The sequence below is a fragment of the Erithacus rubecula genome (assembly GCF_903797595.1).
Source record: "Erithacus rubecula genome assembly, contig: scaffold_539_arrow_ctg1, whole genome shotgun sequence".
NCBI classification, from domain to species: domain Eukaryota; kingdom Metazoa; phylum Chordata; class Aves; order Passeriformes; family Muscicapidae; genus Erithacus; species Erithacus rubecula.
In genome coordinates this window covers 250-25865 of record NW_027635799.1, presented here as the reverse complement: position 1 = coordinate 25865, position 25616 = coordinate 250, and the positions used below count along the sequence as shown (strand labels likewise).

The window sequence follows — 25616 nt, the reverse complement described above, 5'->3', positions numbered from 1 at the left end:
CAGGTTTTTGTCCCTCAGAGAAGATAACAGTGACCAACCCCAGGTTTTTGTCCCTCAGGGAAGGTGACAGTGACCAACCCCAGGTGTTTGTCCCTCAGGGAGGTGACAGTGACCAACCCCAGGTTTTTGTCCCTCAGGGAGGTGACAGTGACCAACCCCAGGTTTTTGTCCCTCTGGGACAGTGACAGTGACCAACCCCAGGTTTTTATCCCTCAGGGAAGGTGACAATGACCAACCCCAGGTGTTTGTCCCTCAGAGAAGATAACAGTGACCAACCCCAGGTGTTTGTCCCTCAGGGACAGTGACAGTGACCAACCCCAGGTGTTTGTCCCTCAGGGAGGTGACAGTGACCAACCCCAGGTGTTTGTCCCTCAGGGAAGGTCACAGTGACCAACCCCAGGTTTTTGTCCCTCAGTGAAGGTGACACTAAGCTGATACCCCTGTCTGTCCCTCAGAGAAGATAACAGTGACCAATCCCAGGTTTTTGTCCCTCAGGGACAGTGACAGTGACCAACCCCAGGTTTTTGTCCCTCAGGGAAGGTGGCGGTGGCCGCGTCCTGCCGCGAGCCCTACCTGTGCGCCCAGTGCCACACGGACTTCACGTGCCGCTGGCGGGAGGAGAAGAACGGCACCATCATGTGCGAGACCTGCATGGCCTCCAACCAGAAGAAGGCCCTGAAGGCCGAGCACACGAACCGGCTCAAGGCCGCCTTCGTCAAGGCCCTGCAGCAGGAGCAGGAGATCGAGCAGAGGATCCTGCAGCAAACGGCCCCTCCCGGGCAGCCCAAGGCCGAGCCCGTGGGGCAGCACCACGCCCTCAAGCAGGTGAGGGGTGCAAGAAGGGGAAATGGGGTTGGAGGTGTGCCAGAGGTGGAGTGTTGGTGGTGTGGTGGGTTGAAGGGTTGGAGGTGTTTGGGAAGGTCTGTTGGTGGGATGGATTGGTCAAGACTAAAGGTGCGCTAGTGGTAGAAGTTAGACAAGGCTGAAGGTTCGACAGTGCTAAAAATTAGACAAGGCTGAAGGTCTGCCAATGCTAAAAATTAGTCAATCCTAAAGATCAGCCAGTGGCAAAGGTCGGTCAGTGCCAAAAATCAGCCAATCCCAAAGGTCAGTCAGTGCCAAAAGTCAGACAATCCAAAAAATCAGACAATCTCGAAGATAAGCCAATCCCAAAAATCAGACAATCCAGAAAATCAGACAATCTCGAAGATAAGCCAATCCCAAAAATCAGACCCAAAAATCAGACAATCCCAAAGGTCAGTCAGTGCCAAAAATCAGCCAGTCCCAAAAAAGCCAATCTCAAAAATCGGCCAGTCTCAAAAATCAGACACTCCCAAAAATCAGCCAATCCCAAAGGTCAGCCAGTGCCAAAGATCAGCCAATTCCAAAAATCAGACAATCTCAAAGGTCAGCCATGCCAAAAATTAGTCAAACCTAAAGATCAGCCAGTGCCAAAAAATCAGCCAATCCCAAAAATCAAGCAGTGCCAAAGGTCAGCCAATCCCAAAAATCAGCCAATCCTAAATATCAGCCAGTGCCAAAAATCATCCAGTCCCAAAGATCATCCAGTCCCAAAAGTCAGCCAGTCTTGAAGATCATCCAGTTCCAAAGATCATCCAATCCCAAAAATTAGCCAATCCTGAAGGTCATCCAGTCCCATAAATGAGCCAATCCCAAAAATTATCCAGTCCCAGAAATCATCCAGTCCCCAAGATCATCCAGTCCCCAAAATCATCCAGTCCCAAAAGTTATCCAGTCCCAAAAATCATCCAGTCCCCAAGATCATCCATTCCCAAATATCATCCAGTCCCAAAAATCATCCAGTCCCAAAAATTAACCAGTCCCACATATGATCCAATCCCCAAAATGAACCAATCCCGAAGACCATCCAATTCAACCCCCAAACCCATCCATTCCCAAAGATCCTCCCAGATTTTTTTTTTTGTTGTTGTTGTTGTTATTTTTCCCCAGAGTTCCAGCCAGATGTCCCGAGGTGCTTCCCGAGGGGTCCTGCACTCCTTCAGCTCCTCTCCCAAAATCCAGAGCTCCTCGGGCAGCGCCGCCCTCGGCAGCCGGCCCGGCAAACACGAGAGGTCAGGCAGCAAGGGCACCTCAGGAGCCTGGAAGAAAAACCCCATCAACACAGGTATGGCATCCCAAAAATCTGGGTTTTTTTGGGAAAAAAACCCCTGGGATTTGTGTGTTAATTTGGTGGTTTTTTGGTTAATTCGTCAATTTGCGTGGCGGTCAAATTGGAAAGGTGAGAAAATATTTATTGGTTCTTGCCGGTGTAAATTGTAAAGGGGGGAAGGGGAATTTTAGTGGGAATTTTCTTGATGGATTTCTTGGGATTCTTTTATTCCCAATAATTTCACCTATCACTTCATAGTTTCATTCCAGAGAGCTCAAATCCTGATTTTTGATCCAAAACCTTTGCGTTATGTGGATGAGTTTGGAACCTGAATGCGCCAGATCCCACTGAGATAATCCATGTTTAAATCCCACTTTTCCATAAGGATTTGACATTTTTTTAGCACTGAATGCAATGTTTGCTCTCATTCCTGAGCAATTCCATGACTCCAGAATTCCAGATATCTCAAATCCTGATTTTTGATCCAAAACCTTTCCATTATCAGGTTGAGTTTGGTGCCACAACACGCCAGATCCCACTGGGATAATCCATGTTTAAATCTCACTTTTCCATAAGGATTTGACATTTTTTTAGCACTGAATGAAATGTTTGCTCTCATTCCTGAGCAATTCCATGACTCCAGAATTCCAGAGAGCTCAAATCCTGATTTTTGATCCAAAACCTTTGCGTTATGTGGATGAGTTTGGAACCTGAATGCGCCAGATCCCACTGGGATAATCCATGTTTAAATCCCACTTTTGTATAAGGATTTGGCACTTTTTTGGAACTGAATGCAATGTTTGCTCTCATTCCTGAGCAATTCCATGACTCCAGAATTCCAGAGATCTCAAATCCTGATTTTTGATCCAAAACCTTTCCATTATCAGGTTGAGTTTGGCGCCACAACACGCCAGATCCCACTGGGATAATCCATGTTTAAATCCCACTTTTCCATAAGAATTTGGCATTTTTTTGGAACTGAATGCAATGTTTGCTCTCATTCCTGGGCAATCCCACCACTCTAGAATTCCAGATATCTCAAATACTGATTTTTGATCCAAAACCTTTGCGTTATGGGGATGAGTTTGGAACCTGAATGCGCCAGATCCCGCTGGATTAACCCATGCTAAAATCTTCATTTTTTTCTTCATTCCCAAGCTATTCCACAACTCCCTAACTGCAGAATTCCCTTTTTTTCCCTTGCAGGTGGGGCCCTGCCCTTCGTCAGCCCCGCTCTGGCCGTGCACAAATCAGCCTCGGCCGTGGACCGGCAGCGCGAGTACCTGCTGGATATGATCCCGCCCCGCTCCATCCCACAGTCGGCCACGTGGAAATAATTCCCAAGGGACAACTTTGCCAGGCTCTGCCATCCTTTGGTTTATTTTTTTCCTTTTTTCTGTTGGTTTTTCTACCACAATTCCGTGGAATCTGCTTTAAACCCAGCTGGATAACGCCCCCCAGGCTTTTTCTAGGATGCAACAAGATCACCACTCCTCATCCGTCCCTGCCGGGAGAAGTGACCGCGTTGGGGTGGCCGAATCCCGGTTCCCTTGGCTCCCAGATTTTTCATGGAAGCTGGCAGGGGAGAAAAAACAAAAAAAAAAACCAACATAAAAACAACAAAAAAAAAAGGGGAAGAATTCCTTTAATTTTTTTTTTTTTTTTTTGGGGTTGGCTTATTGGTTTGGTTTTTTTTTCGTTCCAGTATTTCGTTTTGGAATTTTTTTGGCACCAGCACAAAAAAAAAAAAAAAAAAAAAAAAATTAAAAAGGACTCAGAGATTCTTCTTCTCTCTCTCTCTCTCTGCCTTCGACGCCGAACTTTTTGCCGGGAACGCTTCGGAATTCTGGAATTTTGGGGGCGTGGACAGAGGAATTCCAGCCCCATCCTGCATTTAGTGAGCCAAGTTCATGGCTGCTCCTTTGCCCTGCTCCTCTTCCAGCTGGGAAATCAGGCAGCACAATCCTGATATTCCCAAAATTCCAACGATTCCTTGAAGAAGAAAGTGCAAATTCCCCATTCCGGTTGAGTATGGATGGTTTGGTTGGGTTTTTTTTTTTTTTTTTTCCCCCCTTTTGGCTGGGAAGTGGGAATTGCTGCAGGAGAATTCCCATTTTTTTGGTTTTTTTTTCTTGGATTCTGGTTGGAATAGACTTTGGAACCATTGGTAGTTCCCAAACATTGAGAGACAGAAAAAAAAACCACCTTTGGTTCTTTCTCATCCCGTGAATTTTGGGCCTTCCTGACGTTTCCCAGAGACTCCAAAGTGAAACTTTTTGGGAATTTTATTTTTTTTTCCTTTGGGAGGGTTGGTTAGGTTGGTTGGTTTTTTTTTTTTTTTTTTTTTTGGTTTTTTTCTTTTCTGTTGTTGTTTTGAGGGATATTATTCCAAAAAAATTTATAGGAATTCCAACAGTTGATGCAGACAAGGAGGGTTGGGAGCAATTCCCAAAATTCCTACTGGGAATTCTGGCCATTCCCAATCCTTCCCTCCATGATTCAAGTTCTTCCAGGCATCCCAAGCATGCTCCTGTATCCATTTGGGATAGAGTTATTCATCTTTTTCTTTATTTTTGGGGAATTCCAGAGGTTCAACCCAAAATCCATCCGGGGCCAGTTTGGTTTCATTTTTCTTTCTCATCATTTTTTTTTTTTTCTTCCCTTGGGCTTCTTCCTAAATTCCAGACAAATCCAAGGGGCAGAATTCCAGGCCTTTGGGAAATTTGGGCAATTTTCTTGGGGAAATTATAAATATATATAATTTAGAGATCTATATATTAAAAAGAAGAAAAAAAAATTAAAAAAAAAAAAAAGAGGAGGGAAAAAAAAAAATCATGAAAAGCCGAATTTATTTTCTTAGGAATTGCTGAAGCCAAGAATTCCTTTGGATCCAAGTGACAAAACTCCTCCCTTTTCCCACTTTTCCCACTTTTCCTGACATTTCAATATTTAAAGAAAAGAAAAAGAAAACCCACATAATTCATTTTCCAAACTGGGATTTATTGGATAAAAACCCCCGGAATTCCCAGCTGGGTGCAGATTTTGGGGGTGTTTTTTCCATAGGCATGTGAAGAGCTCAAATGTGAGAATTGGGTTGGAATTTTGGAATTTGGAGTTTTCATGCCAAGTTTGGATTGGGAGATGCTGACAGAGGGATGATGTGGAATTCCATAAATTCCATCAGATTTTGAATTTTTATGGAAAAGTTGCTGTTCCTTTCTCACGTGGAATTTTTATGGGTTTGGTTCAGGAGGATTTTCCTCTCCTGGTTTGGTTTTTTTTTTTCCTCATGGATGCCAACATTTGGAAAAAGTTCATTTATTCCCCCCCCACCCCCCTCCCCCCCCCCAAAAAAAATCCCAACAAAACAAAATTCCTTCAATTAAAATCCGAAAATTTTATTTTAAGGGTTGGTTTATTCCTGGTGTTTGGATGATTCCTGCAAAATAAAACAGGGAATGAAATGGGAGCAAAAGGATTCAATGGGATAAAAACAACATCAAAACTTTCTGGATCCCAGCAAAATTCCAACGGAAATTGGAATTTCAGCCAACTCTGGATCATTAAAATAATCGGGAATGTTGGAATTGAAGGATTTGGAATTAAAAATCCAAACAAGTCTCTGTCTTCACACTTCCAAATGTTCCATCCTGAATTTTTTTTTGGATGGATGATTCAGGATAAATCCCCTAAAAAAATGATTTGGGAGAGATTTGTTTGGAAGGGAAAACCCAGCATGGAATGAGGTTGGAAAACCCAAAATCCAACCTGGAATGAGGCTGGAAAAGCCCAAAATATTTTATGGAATGAGGCTGAAACTCAGAATTCCTGCCTGGAATGAGGCTGAAAATCCAAAATATTTATGAAATGGGGATGAAAATCCAAAAGATTTTATGGAATGGGGTTGGAACTCAGAATCCAGCCTGGAATGAGGCTGGAAAAATCCAAATTCCTACCTGGGATCCAGCCTGGTTCTGACGTGGTTTTTCCCATTATTTCCTTGGAATGTTGTCAGGAATTTGAAGGATTTGTTTTTATTCCATTTCTGCCAAATTTGGGATCGATCTGGGAAAAAATTCCATGTTGGAATGCCAGGATGGTTTTTCCTTCAGAAAATTCCATGTTCCCGTGGGGGGGGGGGGGGATTTGGGATTGGGATGATTCAGGTTCAAAGTTGTTCCAACTCTTCCATACAAATATTCCAAACTTCTTCCTGGTCTCCTTTTTCCAGGAAAAAAAAAAAAAAAAAAGAAAAAAAAAATTAAACAACCACACCAAAAAATGGGGGAAAAAATCTCAATGAAATGGAAAATTCCCATTTGGGAATTGTGGAATTCTGCCCTGGAAGGGAAATGTTTGGGAATGGTGGAGGAGGGGGGAATTTGGGAACAAATTTTGGGTTTATTCCTGCTGCTGGATCCCCTTTGGGATTTTGGGATTCTCTGAGGTTTTTTAGATCCTCTTTGGGATTTTGGAATCCCTGAGATCTGTTTGATTCATTTTAGGATTCCCAAATCCCTGAGATCTCTTGGATCCCCTTTGGAATTCCCAAATCCCTGAGATCTCTTGAATCCCCTTTTGGAATTCCCAAATCCCTGAAATCTCCTGGATCCCCTTTGGAATTCCCAAATCCCTGAGATCTCCTGGATCCCCTTTTTAATTCCCAGATCCCTGAGATCTCCTGGATCCCTTTTGGAATTCCCAAATCCCTGAGATCTCCTGGATCCCCTTTGGAATTCCCAAATCCCTGAGATCTCTTTGATCCCCCTTTTTAATTCTGGAATCCCAGAGATCTCTTGGATCCTCTTTGGAATTCCCAAATCCCAGAGATCTCCTGGATCCTCTCTTGGAATTCCTAAATCCCTGAGATCTCTTGAATCCCCTTTTGGAATTCCCAAATCCCTGAGATCTCCTGGATCCCCTTTGGAATTCCCAAATCCCTGAGATCTCCTGGATCCCCTTTGGAATTCCCAGATCCCTGAGATCTCTTGGATCCCCTTTGGAATTCCCAGATCCCTGAGATCTCTTGGATCCCCTTTGGAATTCCCAAATCCTTCACGGTTTTGGAATTCCCAAATCCCTGAAATCTCCTGGATCCCCTTTTTAATTCCCAGATCCCTGAGATCTCCTGGATCCCCTTTTTAATTCCCAGATCCCTGAGATCTCCTGGATCCCCTTTGGAATTCCCAGATCCCTGAGATCTCCTGGATCCCCTTTGGAATTCCCAAATCCCTGAGATCTCTTTGATCCCCTTTTTAAATTCTGGAATCCCAGAGATCTCCTGGATCCCTTTTGGCATTCCCAAATCCCTGAGATCTCCTGGATCCCTTTTGGAATTCCCAAATCCCTGAGATCTCTTGGATCCCTTTTGGAATTCCCAAATCCCTGAGATCTCCTGGATCCCCTTTGGAATTCCCAGATCCCTGGGATCTCTTGGATCCCCTTTTTTTAATTCTGGAATCCCAGAGATCTCTTGGATCCTCTTTGAAATTCCCAAATCCCAGAGATCTCCTGGATGAATTCCCAAATCCCAGAGATCTCCTGGATGAATTCCCAAATCCCTGAGATCTCTTGGATCCCTTTTGGAATTCCCAAATCCCAGAGATCTCTTGGATCCATGGGAACACCACCCAACCCTTCAACTCCCACCGATCCCTCAGGATCCTGGATCCCATTTTCCTGCTCTTCCTGAGCTTTGCTGCATGAGCTGTTTTGGATCCAGGGGGGTCCCTAAAGCCATAAAATTCCCGCTGGGAGCCGCCGGGATTTTGGGATTTTCTAGGACACCGCGGATAACGAGGAAGCACCGTTGTACTTTAGATTTTAGCAACTTGTGAAATAATAATAATAAAAAAAAAAAAAAAGCAAAAAATCCCGGATTTTCATGGGAAAATTCCCACAGTGGAATTCGGGAGCTGTGTGGTTTTTTCTTGGATTTCGGTTGCACCAAAAAAAAAAAAAAAAGGTTGGAATTTTTGGGTTTTTTTGTTCAAGGATCTTCCTCAGCATTTCCAGCTTGGATAAAAGGTAAATTCTCATTTTAATATTTTAATATTCCTGTGTCGCCATTCCTGAGGAAAATGTAGGAAATTCAAAATTACAGCGGATTTGGGATTGGGTTTTATTCCATGTCTGTTTTTATCCTTATTTCAGGAATTATTCCTTTACCTCTGGATTCTCACAGCCAATTATCCATTTTTTTCCTTTTTTTTTTTTTTTTTTTTTTTTTTTTTGTGGTGGGGAGAGAATTGGAATTGAATTCCCAAAGCTCAATCCCAGATGGAGAACTGGGAATTTGGGCTGCAGGAGGGGATGAAATGGAGGAAATTTTGGGAGATTTAGGAGGAAAAAAAATCCAGAATAAATCCCAATTGTAATAATTCTCACTAATCCCGTCAGCAGAAGGATCTGGAATCGACAATAATTAATAATTAATAATTAATTAGAGGTTGGAATTGGAATGACAATAAACAGAAAATTCTGGATTTGCCTCAAATTCCCAGGATTTTGGGGATCAGGATGCATCTCATGGATCACCCAGACAAAGCTGGATCTCCTCCCTCCTCTGCCAAGATGTATTCCCAAAAAAAATCTTGGGAAGATGGAAGAACGGGAAGAGAAGGCAGAAAAATTTAGGATTTTTTGTGGATTTTCAGAGGCACAAATCCATAAATCCAAACTGTTCTTCATTCCCACCTGGAATTCCTGCTCCAGCACCTTTGGATTTCACCTGAACATTCCAGAAAAACTCACTGAGCCGTTGGATCGTTTCCCTCTGGAGGGAGAACAGGTCAAGGACATTCCCAGATTTATTTTCCCCCCAATTCTGGATAAAATCCAAGTTTTTGGAGCCTGGGAAGAGCCACAGCCATGTGGGAATTTCCATGAAATTATCCCAAATTCCCATTGAATTATCCCAAATTCTCATGGAATTGTCCCAAATTTCCATTGAATTGTCCCAAATTTCCATGGAATTATCCCAAATTCCTGGTCACCAGAGCCACATGATTAGGAAAAGGGAATCAGGGAATGGATCCTGCAGGTGAAGCCCAGCTTGGAGGGATGGGAAAATTTGGGATATTTGGGATTTTTCCAACCTGGTTTTCCATGGGCAGCTCCTGTGGGATTCCCAGGGAATCTTGGGAATGGATCCTGATCTGGTGATCCCAAGGAATTAAAGGATTCTGTTGGATGGGAAGATGATCCCAGAAAATGATGGATCCCATTGGGTGTGAAGATGATCCCAAGGAATTGATGGATCCCTTTGGATTGGAAGATGATCCCAAGGAATAAAGATGATTCCAAAGAATTAAAGGATCCCATTAGATAAGAGGGTGATCCCAAGGAATTGATGGATTCCCATTGGGTATAAAGATGATCCCAAGAAAATTATGGATCTCGTTGGATGGGAGGATGATCCCAAAGAATCTCATGGGGTGAGAAGATGATCCCATGATCCCAAGGATTTGATGGTTCCCATTGGATGTGAAGATGATCCCAAGGAAATGTTGGATTTTATCCAGGGGGAAGATGATCCCAAATAATTAACGGATCCCAGTGGATGGGAGGATGATCCCAAAGAATTTATGGATCCTGTTGGGTTGGGAAGACAATCCCAAGGAAGAGGGAGATCCTGTTGGGTGGAAGATCCCAAGGAAGTGATGGATCATTTTGGATGGGAGGAATATCCCAGAAAATGTTGGATCCTGTTGGGTTTGAAGATGATCCCAAGGAATTGATGGATCCTGTTGGGTTTGAAGATGATCCCAAGGAATTGATGGATCCTGTTGGGTTTGAAGATGATCCCAAGGAATTACTGGATCCTGTTGGGTTTGAAGATGATCCCAAGGAATTGATGGATCCTGTTGGGTTTGAAGATGATCCCAAGGAATTGATGGATCCTGTTGGGTTTGAAGATGATCCCAAGGAATTACTGAATCCCCCACTCCAAGCTGTTGATCCATCCCCAGGAACACCCAAAATCCCTGAGGATTTGGAATAATTCGGGTTTGGCACTGGGAATCCCCCCATGCACCAAATCCCTAAATCCTGGCGGAGTTGATGGATTAGGGCGGGATTAGAGCTGGGACACGGCGACCTCGATCCAGAGCTGGAAATCATTCCCAGGGAAAAGGGATGGGATGGAGTGTTGGGAATGTTCAGCTGGAGGTGGCAAAAGCATCTGGGGGATCCTTTCCCTGCTCCTGGTGGGATCTTTGGGATTGAGGGGGGGTCAGGCACAGGTAAATTCACCTGGATTTACTGGAATTCCTGGGAATTCTGTGATTGGGAAGCAGCAGAGCCAAGGATTGGGGATCACACTGGGGACCCCTCCATCCTTCAGCTCCCCAATATCCCCATCAGCCCTGGGGGGCTCAGCCTTTGGGGGGCTTCCAGGGGGTCTCTGAGCCCCTCAGGTGAGCTCGGGTGACCCCAGTGCCCCCCAAATTGCATCATTGCCCTTTTAAACGCGCGTTGCCCCTTTAAGCAGTGACCTCACCTCTCACGTGGCCGCACCACGTGAGTTTCCCGCGCGCGGGAACTGGGCGGGCTGGCGGCGCGGCGCGGTGACGTCACTCAGCAGCGCCGCAATGGCGGCGCCGAAGGTGAAGCAGGACATGGCCCCGCCGGGCGGGTACGGCCCCATCGACTACAAGCGGCACCTCCCGCGCCGCGGCCTCTCGGGTGAGCGCGGAGGAGGCGCGGCGGGGAAGCAGCGGGGCCGTGCGGGGCCGTGCGGCCTCCGGGGCCCCGCGCTGAGCGCTCTGCCCTCACGGCCTCAGGGTACAGCCTGTTCGCGCTCGGCGTCGGGAGCCTCTTGCTCGGCTACTACACCCTGGTCAAGTGGAACCGCGAGCGCAGGTGACGCTCCGAGCCCCTGCTCGACATCCCTGCCACCCCTGCCCGGGTATCGCGGGTATCCCGATTATCCCGGGTATCCCGGTTATCCCGGGTATCCCGGTTTTCCCGGGGCTCCCGGCGCTTATGGCTCCGGACACCTCCCAGTGCCCCCCGGGACCCCCCAGTGCTCCCAGTGCCCCCAGCCCCGTTCCCAGTCCCTCCCAGTGCCCCCAGCCCCATTCCCAGTGCCCCCAGCCCGTTCCCAGCCTGTTCCCAGTGCCCCCAGCCCCGTTCCCAGCCCCATTCCCAGTGCCCCCAGCCCCATTCCCAGTGCCCCCAGCCCCGTTCCCAGTGCCCCCAGCCCCATTCCCAGTGCCCCCAGCCCCATTCCCAGTGCCCCCAGCCCCGTTCCCAGTGCCCCCAGCCCGTTCCCAGTGCCCCCAGCCCCATTCCCAGTGCCCCCAGCCCGTTCCCAGCCCCATTCCCAGTGCCCCCAGCCCCGTTCCCAGTGCCCCCAGCCCGTTCCCAGTGCCCCCAGCCCCATTCCCAGTGCCCCCAGCCCGTTCCCAGCCCCATTCCCAGTGCCCCCAGCCCCGTTCCCAGTGCCCCCAGCCCGTTCCCAGCCCGGTCCCGCTGCAGGCGGTTGCTGATCGAGGAGCTGGAGGCTCGGATCGCGCTGATGCCGCTGCTGCAGGCGGAGTCTGACCGCAGGTGCGGCACTGGGACCCCTGACTGGGACCCCCGAGGGGACTGGGACCCACCAAATGGGACTGGGGACCCCCTGGATGGGACTGGGATTCCCCCTGGATGGGACTGGGATCCCCCTAAATGGGACTGAGATCCCCCCAGATGGGACTGGGACCCCCTGGATGGGACTGGGACCCCCTGACTGGGATCCCCCCAGATGGGACTGGGATCCCCCTAAATGGGACTGGGATTCCCACTTCCGGACTGTAGGTGTCCCTCTCTGGGAGCTGGGAACCCTTTTTGTAATTGGGATCCCTTTTGGGATTGGGATCCCCTCTGGAATTGGGATCCCTTTGGGGTTGGATCCTCTCTGTGGTTGGGATCCCCTTTGGGTGGGATCCCTTTTGGAGTAGATCCCTTTGGGATTGGGATCCCTTTGGGACGGATCCCTGTGGGTGGATCCCTTTGGGATTGGGGTCCCTGTGGGTGAATCCACCTGGGGTTGGGATCCCTTTGGGATTGGGATCCCCATGGGTGGGATCCCTTTGGGATTGGGATCCCTTTGGGATTGGGATCCCCGTGGGTGGATCCCTTTGGGATTGGGATCCCATTGGGGGTGGGATCCCCGTGGGTGGATCCCTTTGGGGTTGGGATCCCCGTGGGTGGATCCCCTGTGTGTGGATCCCTTTGGGGTTGGGATCCCCGTGGGTGGATCCCTGTGGGTGGATCCCCGTGGGTGGATCCCCCTCCCTGCTGTGTCCCCAGGACTCTGCGGATGCTGCGGGAGAACCTGGACGAGGAGGCCAAAATCATGCGGGACGTTCCCGGCTGGAAGGTTCGGGATTCCAGGGGGATTCTGGAGTTTGGGGATTCCTGGGGGGACAAGGGGGCCGGACAGCACAATTCCCAGTCATTCCCAGCACAATTCCCAGCAATTCCCAGTCATTCCCAGCAATTCCCAGTCATTCCCAGCACAATTCCCAGCAATTCCCAGTCATTCCCAGCAATTCCCAGCACAATTCCCAGTCATTCCCAGCAATTCCCAGCACAATTCCCAGTCATTCCCAGCACAATTCCCAGCAATTCCCAGTCATTCCCAGCAATTCCCAGCACCATTCCCAGCAATTCCCAGCACAATTCCCAGTCATTCCCAGCACAATTCCCAGCAATTCCCAGTCATTCCCAGCACAATTCCCAGCAATTCCCAGTCATTCCCAGCAATTCCCAGCACAATTCCCAGTCATTCCCAGCACAATTCCCAGCAATTCCCAGTCATTCCCAGCAATTCCCAGCACCATTCCCAGCAATTCCCAGCACAATTCCCAGTCATTCCCAGCACAATTCCCAGCAATTCCCAGTCATTCCCAGCAATTCCCAGCACAATTCCCAGTCATTCCCAGCACAATTCCCAGCAATTCCCAGTCATTTCCAGCAATTCCCAGTCATTCCCAGCACAATTCCCAGCAATTCCCAGTCATTCCCAGCACAATTCCCAGCAATTCCCAGTCATTCACAGTCATTCTCAGCACAATTCCCAGCAATTCCCAGTCATTCCCAGCACAATTCTCAGCAATTTCCAGTGATTCCCAACAGAATTCCCAGTGCTGATTCTCAGCACAAGTCCCAGTGGTTCCTGACACAATTCCCAGCACAATCCCAGTAATCCCCAGCACAATTCCCAGGTCAATTCCTGGTGATTCTCACCACAATTCCTGGCACAATTCCCAGTGATTCCCAACAGAATTCCCAGTAATCCCCAGCACAATCCCGGTGATTCTCACCCCTGTTCCCGGTGCAATTCCCGGTGATTCCCACCCCTGTTCCCGGTGCAATTCCCGGTGATTTTCACCCCTGTTCCCGGTGCAATTCCCGGTGATTCTCACCCCTGTTCCGGTGCAATTCCCGGTGATTCCCATCTCAATCCCGGTGATTCTCACCCCTGTTCCCGGTGCAATTCCCGGTGATTCTCACCCCTGTTCCCGTGCAATTCCCGGTGATTCTCACCCCCTTTTCCCGGTGCAATTCCCGGTGATTCTCACCCCTGTTCCCGGTGCCATTCCCGGTGATTCCCACCCCTGTTCCCGGTGCAATTCCCGGTGATTTTCACCCCTGTTCCCGGTGCAATTCCCGATGATTCTCACCCCCCTTTTCCCGGTGCAATTCCCGGTGATTCTCACCCCTGTTCCCGTGCCGTTCCCAGTGATTCTCACCCCTGTTCCCGGTGCAATTCCCGGTGATTCTCACCCCTGTTCCGGTGCAATTCCCGGTGATTCTCACCCCTGTTCCCGGTGCAATTCCCGGTGATTGTCACCCCTGTTCCCGGTGCAATTCCCGGTGATTCTCACCCCTGTTCCCGGTGCAATTCCCGTTGATTCTCACCCCTGTTCCCGGTGCAATTCCCGGTGATTCTCACCCCTGTTCCCGGTGCAATTCCCGGTGATTCTCACCCCTGTTCCCGGTGCAATTCCCGGTGATTCCCACCCCTGTTCCCGTGCAATTCCCGGTGATTCCCATCTCAATCCCGGTGATTCTCAGCCCTGTTCCCGGTGCAATCCCGGTGATTCTCACCCCTGTTCCGGTGCAATTCCCGGTGATTCTCACCCCTGTTCCCGGTGATTCTCACCCCTGTTCCCGGTGCAATTCCCGGTGATTCTCACCCCTGTTCCCGGTGCAATTCCCGGTGATTCCCACCCCTGTTCCCGGTGCAATTCCCGGTGATTCCCATCTCAATCCCGGTGATTCTCACCCCTGTTCCGGTGCAATTCCCGTTGATTCTCACCCCTGTTCCCGTGCAATTCCCGGTGATTCTCACCCCTGTTCCCGTGCAATTCCCGGTGATTCTCACCCCTGTTCCCGTGCAATTCCCGTTGATTCTCACCCCTGTTCCCGGTGCCGTTCCCGGTGATTCTCACCCCTGTTCCCGGTGCAATTCCCGGTGATTCTCACCCCTGTTCCCGTGCAATTCCCGGTGATTCTCACCCCTGTTCCCGTGCAATTCCCGTTGATTCTCACCCCTGTTCCCGGTGCCGTTCCCGGTGATTCTCACCCCTGTTCCCGGTGCAATTCCCGTTGATTCTCACCCCTGTTCCCGTGCAATCCCGGTGATTCTCACCCCTGTTCCGGTGCAATTCCCGGTGATTCTCACCCCTGTTCCCGTGCAATTCCCGGTGATTCTCACCCCTGTTCCCGTGCAATTCCCGGTGATTCTCACCCCTGTTCCCGGTGATTCTCACCCCTGTTCCCGTGCAATTCCCGTTGATTCTCACCCCTGTTCCCGGTGCTGTTCCCGGTGATTCTCACCCCTGTCCCGGTGCAATTCCCGGTGATTCTCACCCCTGTTCCCGGTGCTGTTCCCGGTGATTCTCACCCCTGTTCCGGTGCCGCTCCCGGTGATTCTCACCCCTGTTCCCGGTGCAATTCCCGTTGATTCTCACCCCTGTTCCCGGTGCTGTTCCCGGTGATTCTCACCCCTGTTCCCGGTGCAATTCCCGGTGATTCTCACCCCTGTCCCGGTGCAATTCCCGGTGATTCCCATCTCAATCCCGGTGATTCTCACCCCTGTTCCCGTGCAATTCCCGGTGATTCTCACCCCTGTTCCCGTGCAATTCCCGGTGATTCTCACCCCTGTTCCCGGTGCAATTCCCGGTGATTCTCACCCCTGTTCCCGGTGCAATTCCCGGTGATTCCCATCTCAATCCCGGTGATTCTCACCCCTGTTCCCGGTGCAATTCCCGGTGATTCTCACCCCTGTTCCCGGTGCAATTCCCTCTTTCCCAGGTGGGCGAGTCCCGTTTCCACACGGATCGCTGGGTGCCGCCCTCCCCTGACGAGCTCTATTTCCTGCGGCCCCGGGCCGAGCTGGACCGCGAGAAGTTCGGGCTGCAGAACTACGTCTGACCCCAAAAAATCCCAAAAATCCCCAAATCCTGCCTCTCCTGCCCCTTCCCAGCTTTTCCCCGAATTTTCCTGGCGCTTTCCAGGCTGTTCCCGCCCCTCCTCCCATCCCGAGCTCGTTGCAATTTCTGTTCGTTAGTAGTTAATAAATAATTAATAAATAAAAGAAATGGATGAATTTTTTTGGGATTGGGGGCCATCCCTGGGAATTGGGGATTTCCCCTTTGGGTTTGAGATTCCTCTTTGGGATTGGGAATCTCTTTGGGATTGGGGTGCCCCGTTTGGGATTGGGATCCCCTTCTGGGATTGGTACCTGCCCCTGGAAATTGGGAACTCGTTTGGGAATTCGGGATTTCCCCTTAGGGTTTGAGATTCCTCTTTGGGATTGGGACTCCCCTTTGGGATTGGGAACCCCCTTTGGGATTGGGATCCCCTTTTGGGATTGGGAACCCCCCTGGAAATTGAGATTCCTCTTTGGGATTGGGACTCCCCTTTGGGATTGGGATCCCCCTTTGGGATTGGGATCCCCTTTTGGGATTGGGAACCCCCCTGGAAATTGAGATTCCTCTTTGGGATTGGGACTCCCCTTTGGGATTGGGATCCCCCTTTGGGATTGGGATCCCCTTTTGGGATTGGGAACCCCCCTGGAAATTGAGATTCCTCTTTGGGATTGGGATCCCCCTTTGGGAATCGGGATCCCCCTTTGGGATTTCTCTGGATTTTCCTGGGAATGCGGGCTGGGAATTTGGGATGGAGGGAGGGGCCGTGTCCTTGTCCCCCTCCCCGCGTGTCCCCCCGGTCCCGGGGATGCGGATCCCGCTGGAAATCCCAACACGGTCTGGAATTCCCGGGAACGGGGCCGGACCGGGAGCGGGGCGGGGGCACCGGAGCCGCCTCCCCCCGGGCGGCACCGCCGAGCGCCGGCCCCGGTCCGGCCGGAGGGACCTCGGCATTCCCGGGGGATCGGGATTGAGGGAGGATCCTCGGCATTCCCACGGGATCCGGTTTTACCGGAGGCTCCGCGGAGATTTCACCGGATCGGGTCCTGCCGGAGGCTCCGTGCAGCTCCCGCGGCGTCCGGTCCTGCGGAGGGTTCGGTTCCTCCGCCGTTCCACCGGGTCCGATCCTGCCAGAGGTTCCGAACCCGCCGTTCCACCCGGTCCGATCCAACCGGAGGTTCCGAATCTCCGCCGTTCCACCGGATCCGGTGCTGTCGGAGGTTCCGAGTCTCCGCTACTCCCAGCGGATCCGATCCAACCGGAGGTTCCGAACCGCCGCCGTTCCACCGGGTCCGGTCCAACCGGAGGCTCCGCGCTCCCGCCGGCTCCGCTCCCGCCCCGGGCTCGGTTCCGCCATGAGCTCCGCGTCCTGCCCCTCCCGGGAGCCGCCCCGGTACCTCAGGTGAGCCCGGGGGTCCCGAGGAGCCACCCCGGTAGAACCGGCCCAGAGCTCCGGCCGGTTCCGCTCAGCGGGAGCTGCTCCGGGACCGGCCCCGTTCCCCGGGACCCCTCCACTGCCCCGGGACCGGCTCCGGTTCGGTTCCAGCCCCGCCGGGCCGGGTCCCGGGCCCCACCGGTGTCCGCCGGGCCCGGGGGGGTTCGGTACCGACGGAGCCGCCGCCGTTACCGGAGAAACCGCATCGCGGGTCTCCATGACTGCGGCGGGGACGGTCCGGGAGGCGACAGGGGACAGAGGGGACAGGGGACAGAGGGACAGCGGGACAGAGGGGACAGGGGACAGAGGGACAGCGGGACAGAGGGACAGAGGGGACAGGGGACAGAGGGACAGAGGGGACAGAGGGACAGAGGGAAAGAGGGACAGCGGGACAGAGGGACAGAGAGACAGAGGGGACAGAGGGACAGCGGGGACAGAGGGACAGAGGGGACAGCGGGACAGAGGGACAGAGGGGACAGCGGGACAGAGGGACAGAGGGGAAAGAGGGAAAGCGGGACAGAGGGGACAGCGGGACAGAGGGACAGAGAGACAGAGGGACAGAGGGACAGCGGGGACAGAGGGACAGAGGGACAGAGGGGACAGCGGGGACAGATGGACAGAGGGACAGAGGGGACAGCGGGATGGGGACAGCGGGATGGGGACAGCGGGATGGACAGTGATGGGGACGCTGGGGACACGCGGAGGGGACGGGGGAGTCCCACGGCCGGGAGCAGGGAATGGGGCCGGAATATGGGACTGGGATGGGAAACTGGGGAAACTGGGATGTGGAACTGGGATGTGGATCGAGGATGCAGAAAGGGAACACGGAGCCGGGATAAACTGTCGGGATGTGGAACTGGAATGTGGGACTGGGAGGGAGAACTGAGATGAGGGTGTGGGATACAGAGCTGGGATACAGAATTGGGATTCAAAACTGGGATGTGGGACTGGAACGAGGGACTGGGATGCAGAATTGGGATGCAGAGCTGCGATGCAGAGCTGGGATGCAGAGCTGGGATGCAGAATTGGGATGCAGAGCTGGGATGCAGAATTGGGATGCAGAGCTGCGATGCAGAGCTGGGATCCGTTCCCGGGGAGCCCCGGCCGTGTCCCCGCCCGGGGCCGCTGCCAGCCCGGGGCCGGGGCCAGGCGTGTCCCTGCCAGCAGCGATTAGGGACAATCTGCTCCGGGAACGGACGTGCGGAACTGCGGCTTTTGTTGGGCGAGGGACAACACAGCTGGGCCCGGCCACCCCCGGCCACCCCCGGCCACCCCCGGCCACCCCCGCTCGCCACGGGGGGGGCTCCGGGACCCGCTCGGACCCTTCCCCCCCGATTTTGTCCCGTGTGGGGCTGGGACAAGGCTGGGACTCACTAGAGGGCACCAAAGGATTGGGGACAGGGACTGGACAGGACGGGACGGGACGGGATGGGATGGGATGGGATGGGATGGGATGGGATGGGATGGGATGGGATGGGATGGGATGGGATGGGATGGGATGGGATGGGATGGGATCAATGGGATCAATGGGATCAATGGGATCAATGGGATCAATGGGATCAATGGGATCAATGGGATGGGATGGGATGGGATGGGATGGGATGGATGGGATGGGATGGGATGGGATGGGATGGGATGGGATGGGATGGGATGGGATGGGATGGGATGGGATGGGATGGAATTGATGGGATGGGATCAATGGGATGGGATCAATGGGATGGGATCAATGGGATGGGATCAATGAGATCAATGGGATGGGATCAATGGGTTGGGATCAATGGGATGGGATCAATGAGATCAATGGGATGGGATCAATGGGTTGGGATCAATGGGATGGGATCAATGAGATCAATGGGTTGGGATCAATGGGATGGGATGGGATCCGTGGGATGGGATCAATGGGATGGGATGGGATCAGTGGGATGGGATCAATGGGATGGGATCAATGGGATGGGATCAATGGGATGGGATGGGATCAGTGGGATGAGATCAATGGGATGGGATCAATGGGATGGGATCAATGGGATGGGATGGGATCAATGGGATGGGATCAATGGGATGGGATGAAGTTTTCCTGGTGGGTTTATCAGGACGCTCAAGGGATGGGATGTGGGAATGGGGGAACCAGGAACTTGCCGGGGTGCTGCTGGAACGACCAGGGGAATTCTGGGCTCTGCCAGGATAAGGCAGAGGGATGGGGACTGGAAACTGGGAAAGGGAACAAGGAACTGGGAAAGGGAACTGGGAAAGGGAACAAGGAACTGGGAAAGGGAACTGGGAAAGGGAAACTGGGAACAGGGAATTGGAAACCGGGAAAGAGAACTGGGAGCTGGGAATCGGAAACTGGGAAAGAGAACTGGGAGCTGGGAATTGGGAATTGGGAAAGGGAATTGGGAACTGGGAATCGGGAATTGGGAAAGGGAACTGGGAACTGGGAATTGGGAATTGGGAAAGGGAACTGGGAACTGGGAATTGGGAATTGGGAAAGGGAACTGGGAACTGGGAAAGGGAAACTGGGAACAGGGGCTGAGCTCGGCCGAGAGCTGCTACAGCTCTGACCTGGGGGGCACGGTGACATCATGTGACATTTGTGTGACACCGTGTGACATTTGTGTGACACCGTGTGACACCGTGTGACACCGTGTGTCGTCCCTGTGCCATCCCTGTGCCATCTGTCCCCACCCCGCGCCCCCCGAGCGCTCTCCCGGTGTCCCCAAACCCCGTCCCGGCTCCTCTCCGGGCTTGGGGACAGCGGTGTCACCGCGGTGTCCCCGGACAGCCAGGCCGAGGCCGAGGCCATGCAGAAGGAGCTGCTCGAGGATTATCGCTTCGGGCGGCAGCAGCTGATCGAGATCTGGGGACACGCCTGTGCCGTGGCTGTCACCAAGGTGGGACCGGGGACACCGCGGGGACAGGGCCGGGGACAGGGCTGGGGACATCTCACAGGGAATGAGGACACCCCTGAGGGGACTGGGGACAGGGCTGGGGACATCTCACAGGGAATGAGGACACCCCTGAGGGGACTGGGGACAGGGCTGGGGACATCTCACAGGGAATGAGGACACCCCTGAGGGGACTGGGGACAGGGCTGGGGACATCTCACAGGGAATGAGGACACCCTGAGGGGACTGGGGACAGGGCTGGGGACATCTCACAGGGAATGAGGACACCCCTGAGGGGACTGGGGACAGGGCTGGGGACACCTCAGAGGGGATGGGGACATCTCACAGGGCTGGGGACAGGGCTGGGGACAGGGTTGGGGACATCTCACAAAGCTGGGGACACCTCAGAGGGGATGGAGACACCACACTGGGACTGGGGACACCCCAGAGGGACTGGGGACAGGGCTGGGGACATCTCACTGTGGCTGGGGACATCTCATCACTGCTGGGGACACCACACCGGGGTTGGGGTCCCCATGGGGGGGGAGGGGGGGATGCTCGCCCCTTTTGGGGGTTCGGGGAGGGGAGGGGGCCATGGGGGTCCTCAGAGGTGCCCAGGTGTCCCCATTTCTGGCGACGTCGCTGCTGCTGGGATGGCAGAGGAGGAGGAGGAGGAGGAGGGGTGGGGGGGTGGAGGAAGCATCAAGAGCCGCTTTGTGCCTCACCCCGCGCGCTCCTCGCCCGCCTCAGCTTTTCCATCCGCCCTTCCCTGCTCCCGGCGCTGCAGGAATATTTTGGTGCTGGAGCTGCCGCAGCATCCCCGACCCCACCTGGGGCTCAGCATCCTCCTCTTCCTCAGGGACACCCCGGCTCCGGCTGCGGTGTCCCCGCGTTGTCCCCGCCGTGTCCCCGCGTTGTCCCCTCGGTGTCCCCGCGGTGTCCCCGCTGCCAGGAGGTTGTGGCGGCGTGGCCAGCGCTGGTCCAGGGCCAGGGCCGGGCTACCAGGGCCGTGTCCCGCTCCGGGTGGCGGAGCCAGGATCCGTGAGCAGGAAAAAACCCGTCAGTGGATAAACAGAAACTCCGAGCCCGAGCCGGGAACGCGCGGCCGCCGCCCCGCGGGACGGGGGGGCCGCGGGCACGGCCTGGCCCGGGAGGAGTCCCGGTCCCACCCGGGACATCCCAGAGTGGGCATCAACCCGATCCCACCCGGGATATCATCCCAGTTCCACCCGGGACATCCCAGAGTGGGCATCGACCCGATCCCACCCGGGACATCATCCCCATCCCACCCGGGACATCCCAGAGTGGGCATCAACCCGATCCCACCCGGGACATCATCCCCATCCCACCCGGGACATCCCAGAGTGGGCATCGACCCGATCCCACCCGGGATATCATCCCAGTTTCACCCGGGACACCCCAGAGTGGGCATCGACCCGATCCCGCCCGGGATACCATCCCCATGCCACCCGGGACACCCCAGAGTGGGCATCGACCCGATCCCACCCGGGATATCATCCCCATCCCACCCGGGACACCCCAGAGTGGGCATTATCCTAATTCTACCCGGGATATTATCCCGTTCCCAGCGTGGGTGTTATCCTGGTCCCACCCGGGATATCTTTCTGATCCCACCTTGTATTTCTGCCACAGGCACCATCCTCATCCTGCTGGCATCGTCTTCATCCCACCCCTGGATCCATCCTCATCCTCATCCTCATCCTCATCCTCATCCTCATCCTCATCCTCATCCTCATCCCCATCCCCATCCTCATCATCCTCATCCTCATCCTCATCCTCATCCTCATCCTCATCCTCATCCTCATCCTCATCCTCATCCTCATCCCAGTCTGGCTCCTGTTCCACCCCACTCCGAGTCCTGATCCTGCTGTGGATGTCAGCCCACCCCAATCCCATCCCATAAATCCCACCCCATAAATCCCACCCCAATCACATCCCATTCCATCCCAATTCCAATTCCAACCCCGATCCCAATCCCAATTCCAATTCCATAAATCTTATCTCATAAATCCAATTCCAATCCCATCCCATCCCACCCCATTGATCCCATTCCCATCCCGCTCCGTGTGCCACCTCCATCCCACCATGGGCACCTTGTGACACTGCCACCCCATGTGTGACAGTGCGACCCGGTGTTCCCACAGTGTGACAGTGCCACCTGCAGTGTCCCAATGCCACCCCATGTCCCCTGTGTGTGACACTGTCCCTGTGTGTGACACTGTCCGTGTCCCCGCGCTGTCACAGTGCCACCCCATGTCCCCTCTGTGGGACACTGTCCCTGTCCCCGTGTGTGACACTGTCCCTGTCCCCTGTGTGTGACAGTGTCACCCCTGTTCCTGCGCTGTGACACTGTCCCTATCCCCTCTGTGTGACACTGTCCCTGTCCCCTCTGTGTGACACTGTCCGTGTCCCCGCATGGTGACAGTGCCCCCCTGTCCCCTGTGTGACACTGTCCCTGTCCCTGCACGGTGACAGTGCCCCCTGTCCCCTCTGTGTGACACTGTCCGTGTCCCCGCACGGTGACAGTGCCACCCCTGTTCCTGCGCTGTGACACTGTCCCTATCCCCTCTGTGTGACACTGTCCCTGTCCCCTCTGTGTGACACTGTCCCTGTCCCTGCACGGTGACAGTGTCCCTGTCCCCTCTGTGTGAAACTGTCCCCTCTGTGTGACACTGTCCCTGTCCCTGCACGGTGACAGTGCCCCCTGTCCCCTCTGTGTGACACTGTCCGTGTCCCCGCACGGTGACAGTGCCCCCCTGTCCCCTCTGTGACACTGTCCGTGTCCTCTCTGTGTGACACTGTCCGTGTCCCCGCACGGTGACAGTGCCCCCCTGTCCCCTCTGTGACACTGTCCGTGTCCTCTCTGTGTGACACTGTCCGTGTCCCCGCACGGTGACAGTGCCACCCGTGTCCCCGCACGGTGACAGTGCCCCCTGTCCCCTCTCTGTGACACTGTCCCTGTCCTCTCTGTGTGACACTGTCCGTGTCCCCGCACGGTGACAGTGCCACCCGTGTCCCCGCACGGTGACAGTGCCCGTGTCCCCTCTGTGTGACAGTGCCCCCGTGTCCCCGCACGGTGACAGTGCCCGTGTCCCCTCTGTGTGACAGTGCCACCCGTGTCCCCGCAGGCGTTCCCGCTCCCGTCGCTGCCGCGCCGCCAGCGCTCGCTGCTGGTTCTGTGCGGTCCGGCCCAGACCGGCGCCATCGGGCTCGTGTGCGCGCGGCACCTCCGCACCTTCGTGGGTACCCCCGCCCCTCCGCTTTATTTCCATTTCGATTTTATATTTTTACATTGATTTTTATATTTTTATATTTTTATATTTTTACCCCTCCCCAGGATTACGAGCCCACCATCTTCTACCCGCAGCGCTCCCCCGACCCGCTGTTCCGGGATTTCACCACGCAGTGCGAGAAGATGGACATCCCCTTCCTGTCCTACCTGCCCGCCGAGGTGACCCCAGAACCCCGGGCCCCCCCCTTTCCTGCACCCCCAAAACCCCCGGGGTACCCCCCTGTCCTTCCTGAACCCCAAAACCCCGGGCACCCCCCTTTCCTGAACCCCAAAATCCCCCCTGGCCACCCCCTGTCCTTTCTGCACCCCAAAACCCCCCCGGGTACCCCCCCTTTCCTTCCTGAACTCCAAAATCCGGGGGTACTCCCTGTCCTTCCCTTTTCCCTTCCTGAACCCCAAAACCCCGGGGCACCCCCCCTTCCCTTCCTGCACCCCAAAACCCCGGGCACCCCCTGTCCTTCCCTTTTCTCTCACTGAACCCCAAAACCCCGGGGCACCCCCCCTTTCCTGCACCCCCAAAATCCCCTGGGTACCCCCCTTCCCTGAACCCCAAAATCCCCCCGGGCACCCCCTGTCCTTCCCTTCCTGAATCCCAAAATCCCCCCGGGCACCCCGCTGTCCTTCCCTTTTCCCTCTCTGAACCCCAAAATCCCCCCAAAACCCACCAGATCAGTTTTATCCCTCCTTCCTTCCCTTTTCCCCCCTCCCGAACCCTAAAATCCCCCAAAATCCCCCAAATCAGATTTAATCCCCCTCTCCCTCCGTCCCCTTTTTTCCCTCCCCCTTTCCCCCCTCCCGAACCCCAAAATTCCCCCCAAAAATCCCCCCAAAATCAGATTTTCTCCCTCCTCCCTTTCCCGTTTTTCCCTTCCCCGAACCCCAAAATCCCCCAAATTTCCCCAAATCCCCCCCAAATCAGATTTTCTCCCTCCTCCCTCCCCGTTTTTCCCTCCCCCGCACCCCAAATCCCCTCCCCGTTTCCCCGCCGCCGCTCCCGCCGCTCCCGGGATCCCGGGGATTCCATGGAATCCAGCGCTGCCGCCCGCAGCCACCGGCTCTGTTATTTTTGGAATCTCCCAGCGCTGGGAACGGAGGAATTTGACCCAAAATTCGCTGTCCTGGCCCGGGCTGAGCGTCCCGGCTGGGCGGCCCCTCCCCCGCTGCCCTCCGCTTGGGGGCGGGGTTTATTTTAATTTTATTTTATTTTATATTTTATTTTATTTTATTTTATTTTATTTTATTTTATTTTATTTTATATTTTATTTTATTTTATTTTTTTTTATTTTTTTTTATTTTATTTTATTTTATTTTATTTTTTTTTATTTTATTTTATTTTATTTTATTTTATTTTATTTTATTTTTTCATTTCATTTTCATTTTATTTTATTTTCATTCCATTCCATTCCATTCCATTTTATTCCATTATTCTATTCTATTCTATTCTATTCTATTCTATTCTATTCTATTCTATTCTATTCTATTCTATTCTATTCTATTCTATTCTATTCTATTCCATTTTTTTATTTTTATTTTTATTTTATTCATTTCATTAATTTCATTAATTCCATTCCATTCCATTTTATTCTATTTATCTATTCTATTATTCTATTCCATTTTACTTTATTTTACTTTATTTTATTTTAATGTTTTCTCTTATTTCATTTTAATTCTATTCTATTCTATTCTTTAATTTTATTTTATTCTATTTTATTTCATTTTTATTTTTATTTCATTCATTTAATTTCATTTATTCCATTCCATTCCATTCCATTCCATTCCATTCCATTCCATTCCATTCCATTCCATTCCATTCCATTCCATTCCATCCCATTCCATTCTATTTTATTCCATTTTATTTTAATTTTTTTGAGCCGGATATCGCGTTTGAGGCTTCAGGGGTGACACGGGGACACACCCCAATGTCACTGTCACTGTCACCGTCGCTGTCACTGTCACTGTTACTGTCACTGTCACTGTCACTGTCACTGTCGCTGTCGCTGTCGCTGTCACTGTCACTGTCACTGCCACTGTCACTATCGCTGTCGCTGTCACTGTCACCGTCACCGTCACCGTCACCGTCACCGTCGCCGTCACCGTCACCGTCACCGTCACTGTCACCGTCGCCGTCGCCGTCGCCGTCGCCGTCACTGCCACTGCCACTGCCACTGTCACTGTCACTGTCGCTGTCGCTGTCGCTGTCACTGTCACTGTCACTGCCACTGTCACTGCCACTGTCACTGTCATTGTCACTGCCACTGTCGCTGTCGCTGTGGCTGTCACTGTCACTGCCACTGTCACTGCCACTGTCACTGTCACCATCGCCGTCGCTGTCGCTGTCACTGTCACTGCCACTGCCACTGTCACTGTCACTGTTACTGTCACTGTCACTGTGACTGTCACTGTCACTGTCGCTGTCACTGTCACTGTTACTGTC

At 53.2% G+C, this 25616-nt stretch overlaps 3 protein-coding genes and 1 long non-coding RNA gene across 6 annotated transcripts in view; all 4 read left to right on the top strand.

The window, feature by feature from the left end:
- The window catches only part of GATAD2A (GATA zinc finger domain containing 2A), a 34064-nt gene extending 30526 nt beyond the window's left edge, over positions 1 to 3538 (top strand). For all 3 annotated transcript variants that reach the window (XM_079332816.1, XM_079332814.1, XM_079332815.1), the window contains 3 exons: positions 536 to 825; positions 1972 to 2146; positions 3338 to 3538. In XM_079332816.1, the coding sequence (XP_079188942.1) occupies positions 536 to 825; positions 1972 to 2146; positions 3338 to 3468 (596 nt within the window). In that variant the 3' untranslated portion in view covers positions 3469 to 3538. The remainder of the gene's footprint in view (positions 1 to 535; positions 826 to 1971; positions 2147 to 3337) is intronic.
- A 1938-nt stretch (positions 3539 to 5476) lies between these two features.
- LOC306816365 lies at positions 5477 to 6341 on the top strand. The gene is made up of 2 exons (XR_013777650.1): positions 5477 to 5909; positions 5943 to 6341. It is a non-coding gene; the product is annotated as an uncharacterized lncRNA (long non-coding RNA).
- Positions 6342 to 10651: 4310 nt separating this feature from the next.
- NDUFA13 (NADH:ubiquinone oxidoreductase subunit A13) lies at positions 10652 to 15732 on the top strand. Its single transcript, XM_079332817.1, has 5 exons — positions 10652 to 10816; positions 10915 to 10993; positions 11612 to 11683; positions 12425 to 12494; positions 15437 to 15732. Exons 1-5 carry the CDS (start codon positions 10723 to 10725, stop codon positions 15554 to 15556), a joined length of 435 nt encoding a protein of 144 aa, XP_079188943.1. The 5' UTR covers positions 10652 to 10722; the 3' UTR covers positions 15557 to 15732.
- Positions 15733 to 16907: 1175 nt separating this feature from the next.
- Positions 16908 to 23341, top strand: YJEFN3 (YjeF N-terminal domain containing 3; the record flags this gene model as incomplete). The annotated part of the gene is made up of 4 exons (XM_079332813.1): positions 16908 to 16954; positions 19767 to 19875; positions 23019 to 23129; positions 23228 to 23341. Coding segments are annotated over 4 exons (381 nt in total), but the record flags the coding sequence as incomplete, so codon positions are not given.
- Positions 23342 to 25616: the final 2275 nt, after the last annotated feature.

What these genes read in the sequence shown, in the direction of transcription:
- NDUFA13 (XM_079332817.1), top strand. Translation starts at nt 10,723, where the DNA reads ATGGCGGCGCCGAAGGTGAAGCAGGACATGGCCCCGCCGGGCGGGTAC. An exon ending in CCCGCGCCGCGGCCTCTCGG is followed by an intron (nt 10,817 to 10,914) that starts GTGAGCGCGGAG and finishes TCACGGCCTCAG; the next exon opens with GGTACAGCCTGTTCGCGCTC. An exon ending in AAGTGGAACCGCGAGCGCAG is followed by an intron (nt 10,994 to 11,611) that starts GTGACGCTCCGA and finishes GTCCCGCTGCAG; the next exon opens with GCGGTTGCTGATCGAGGAGC.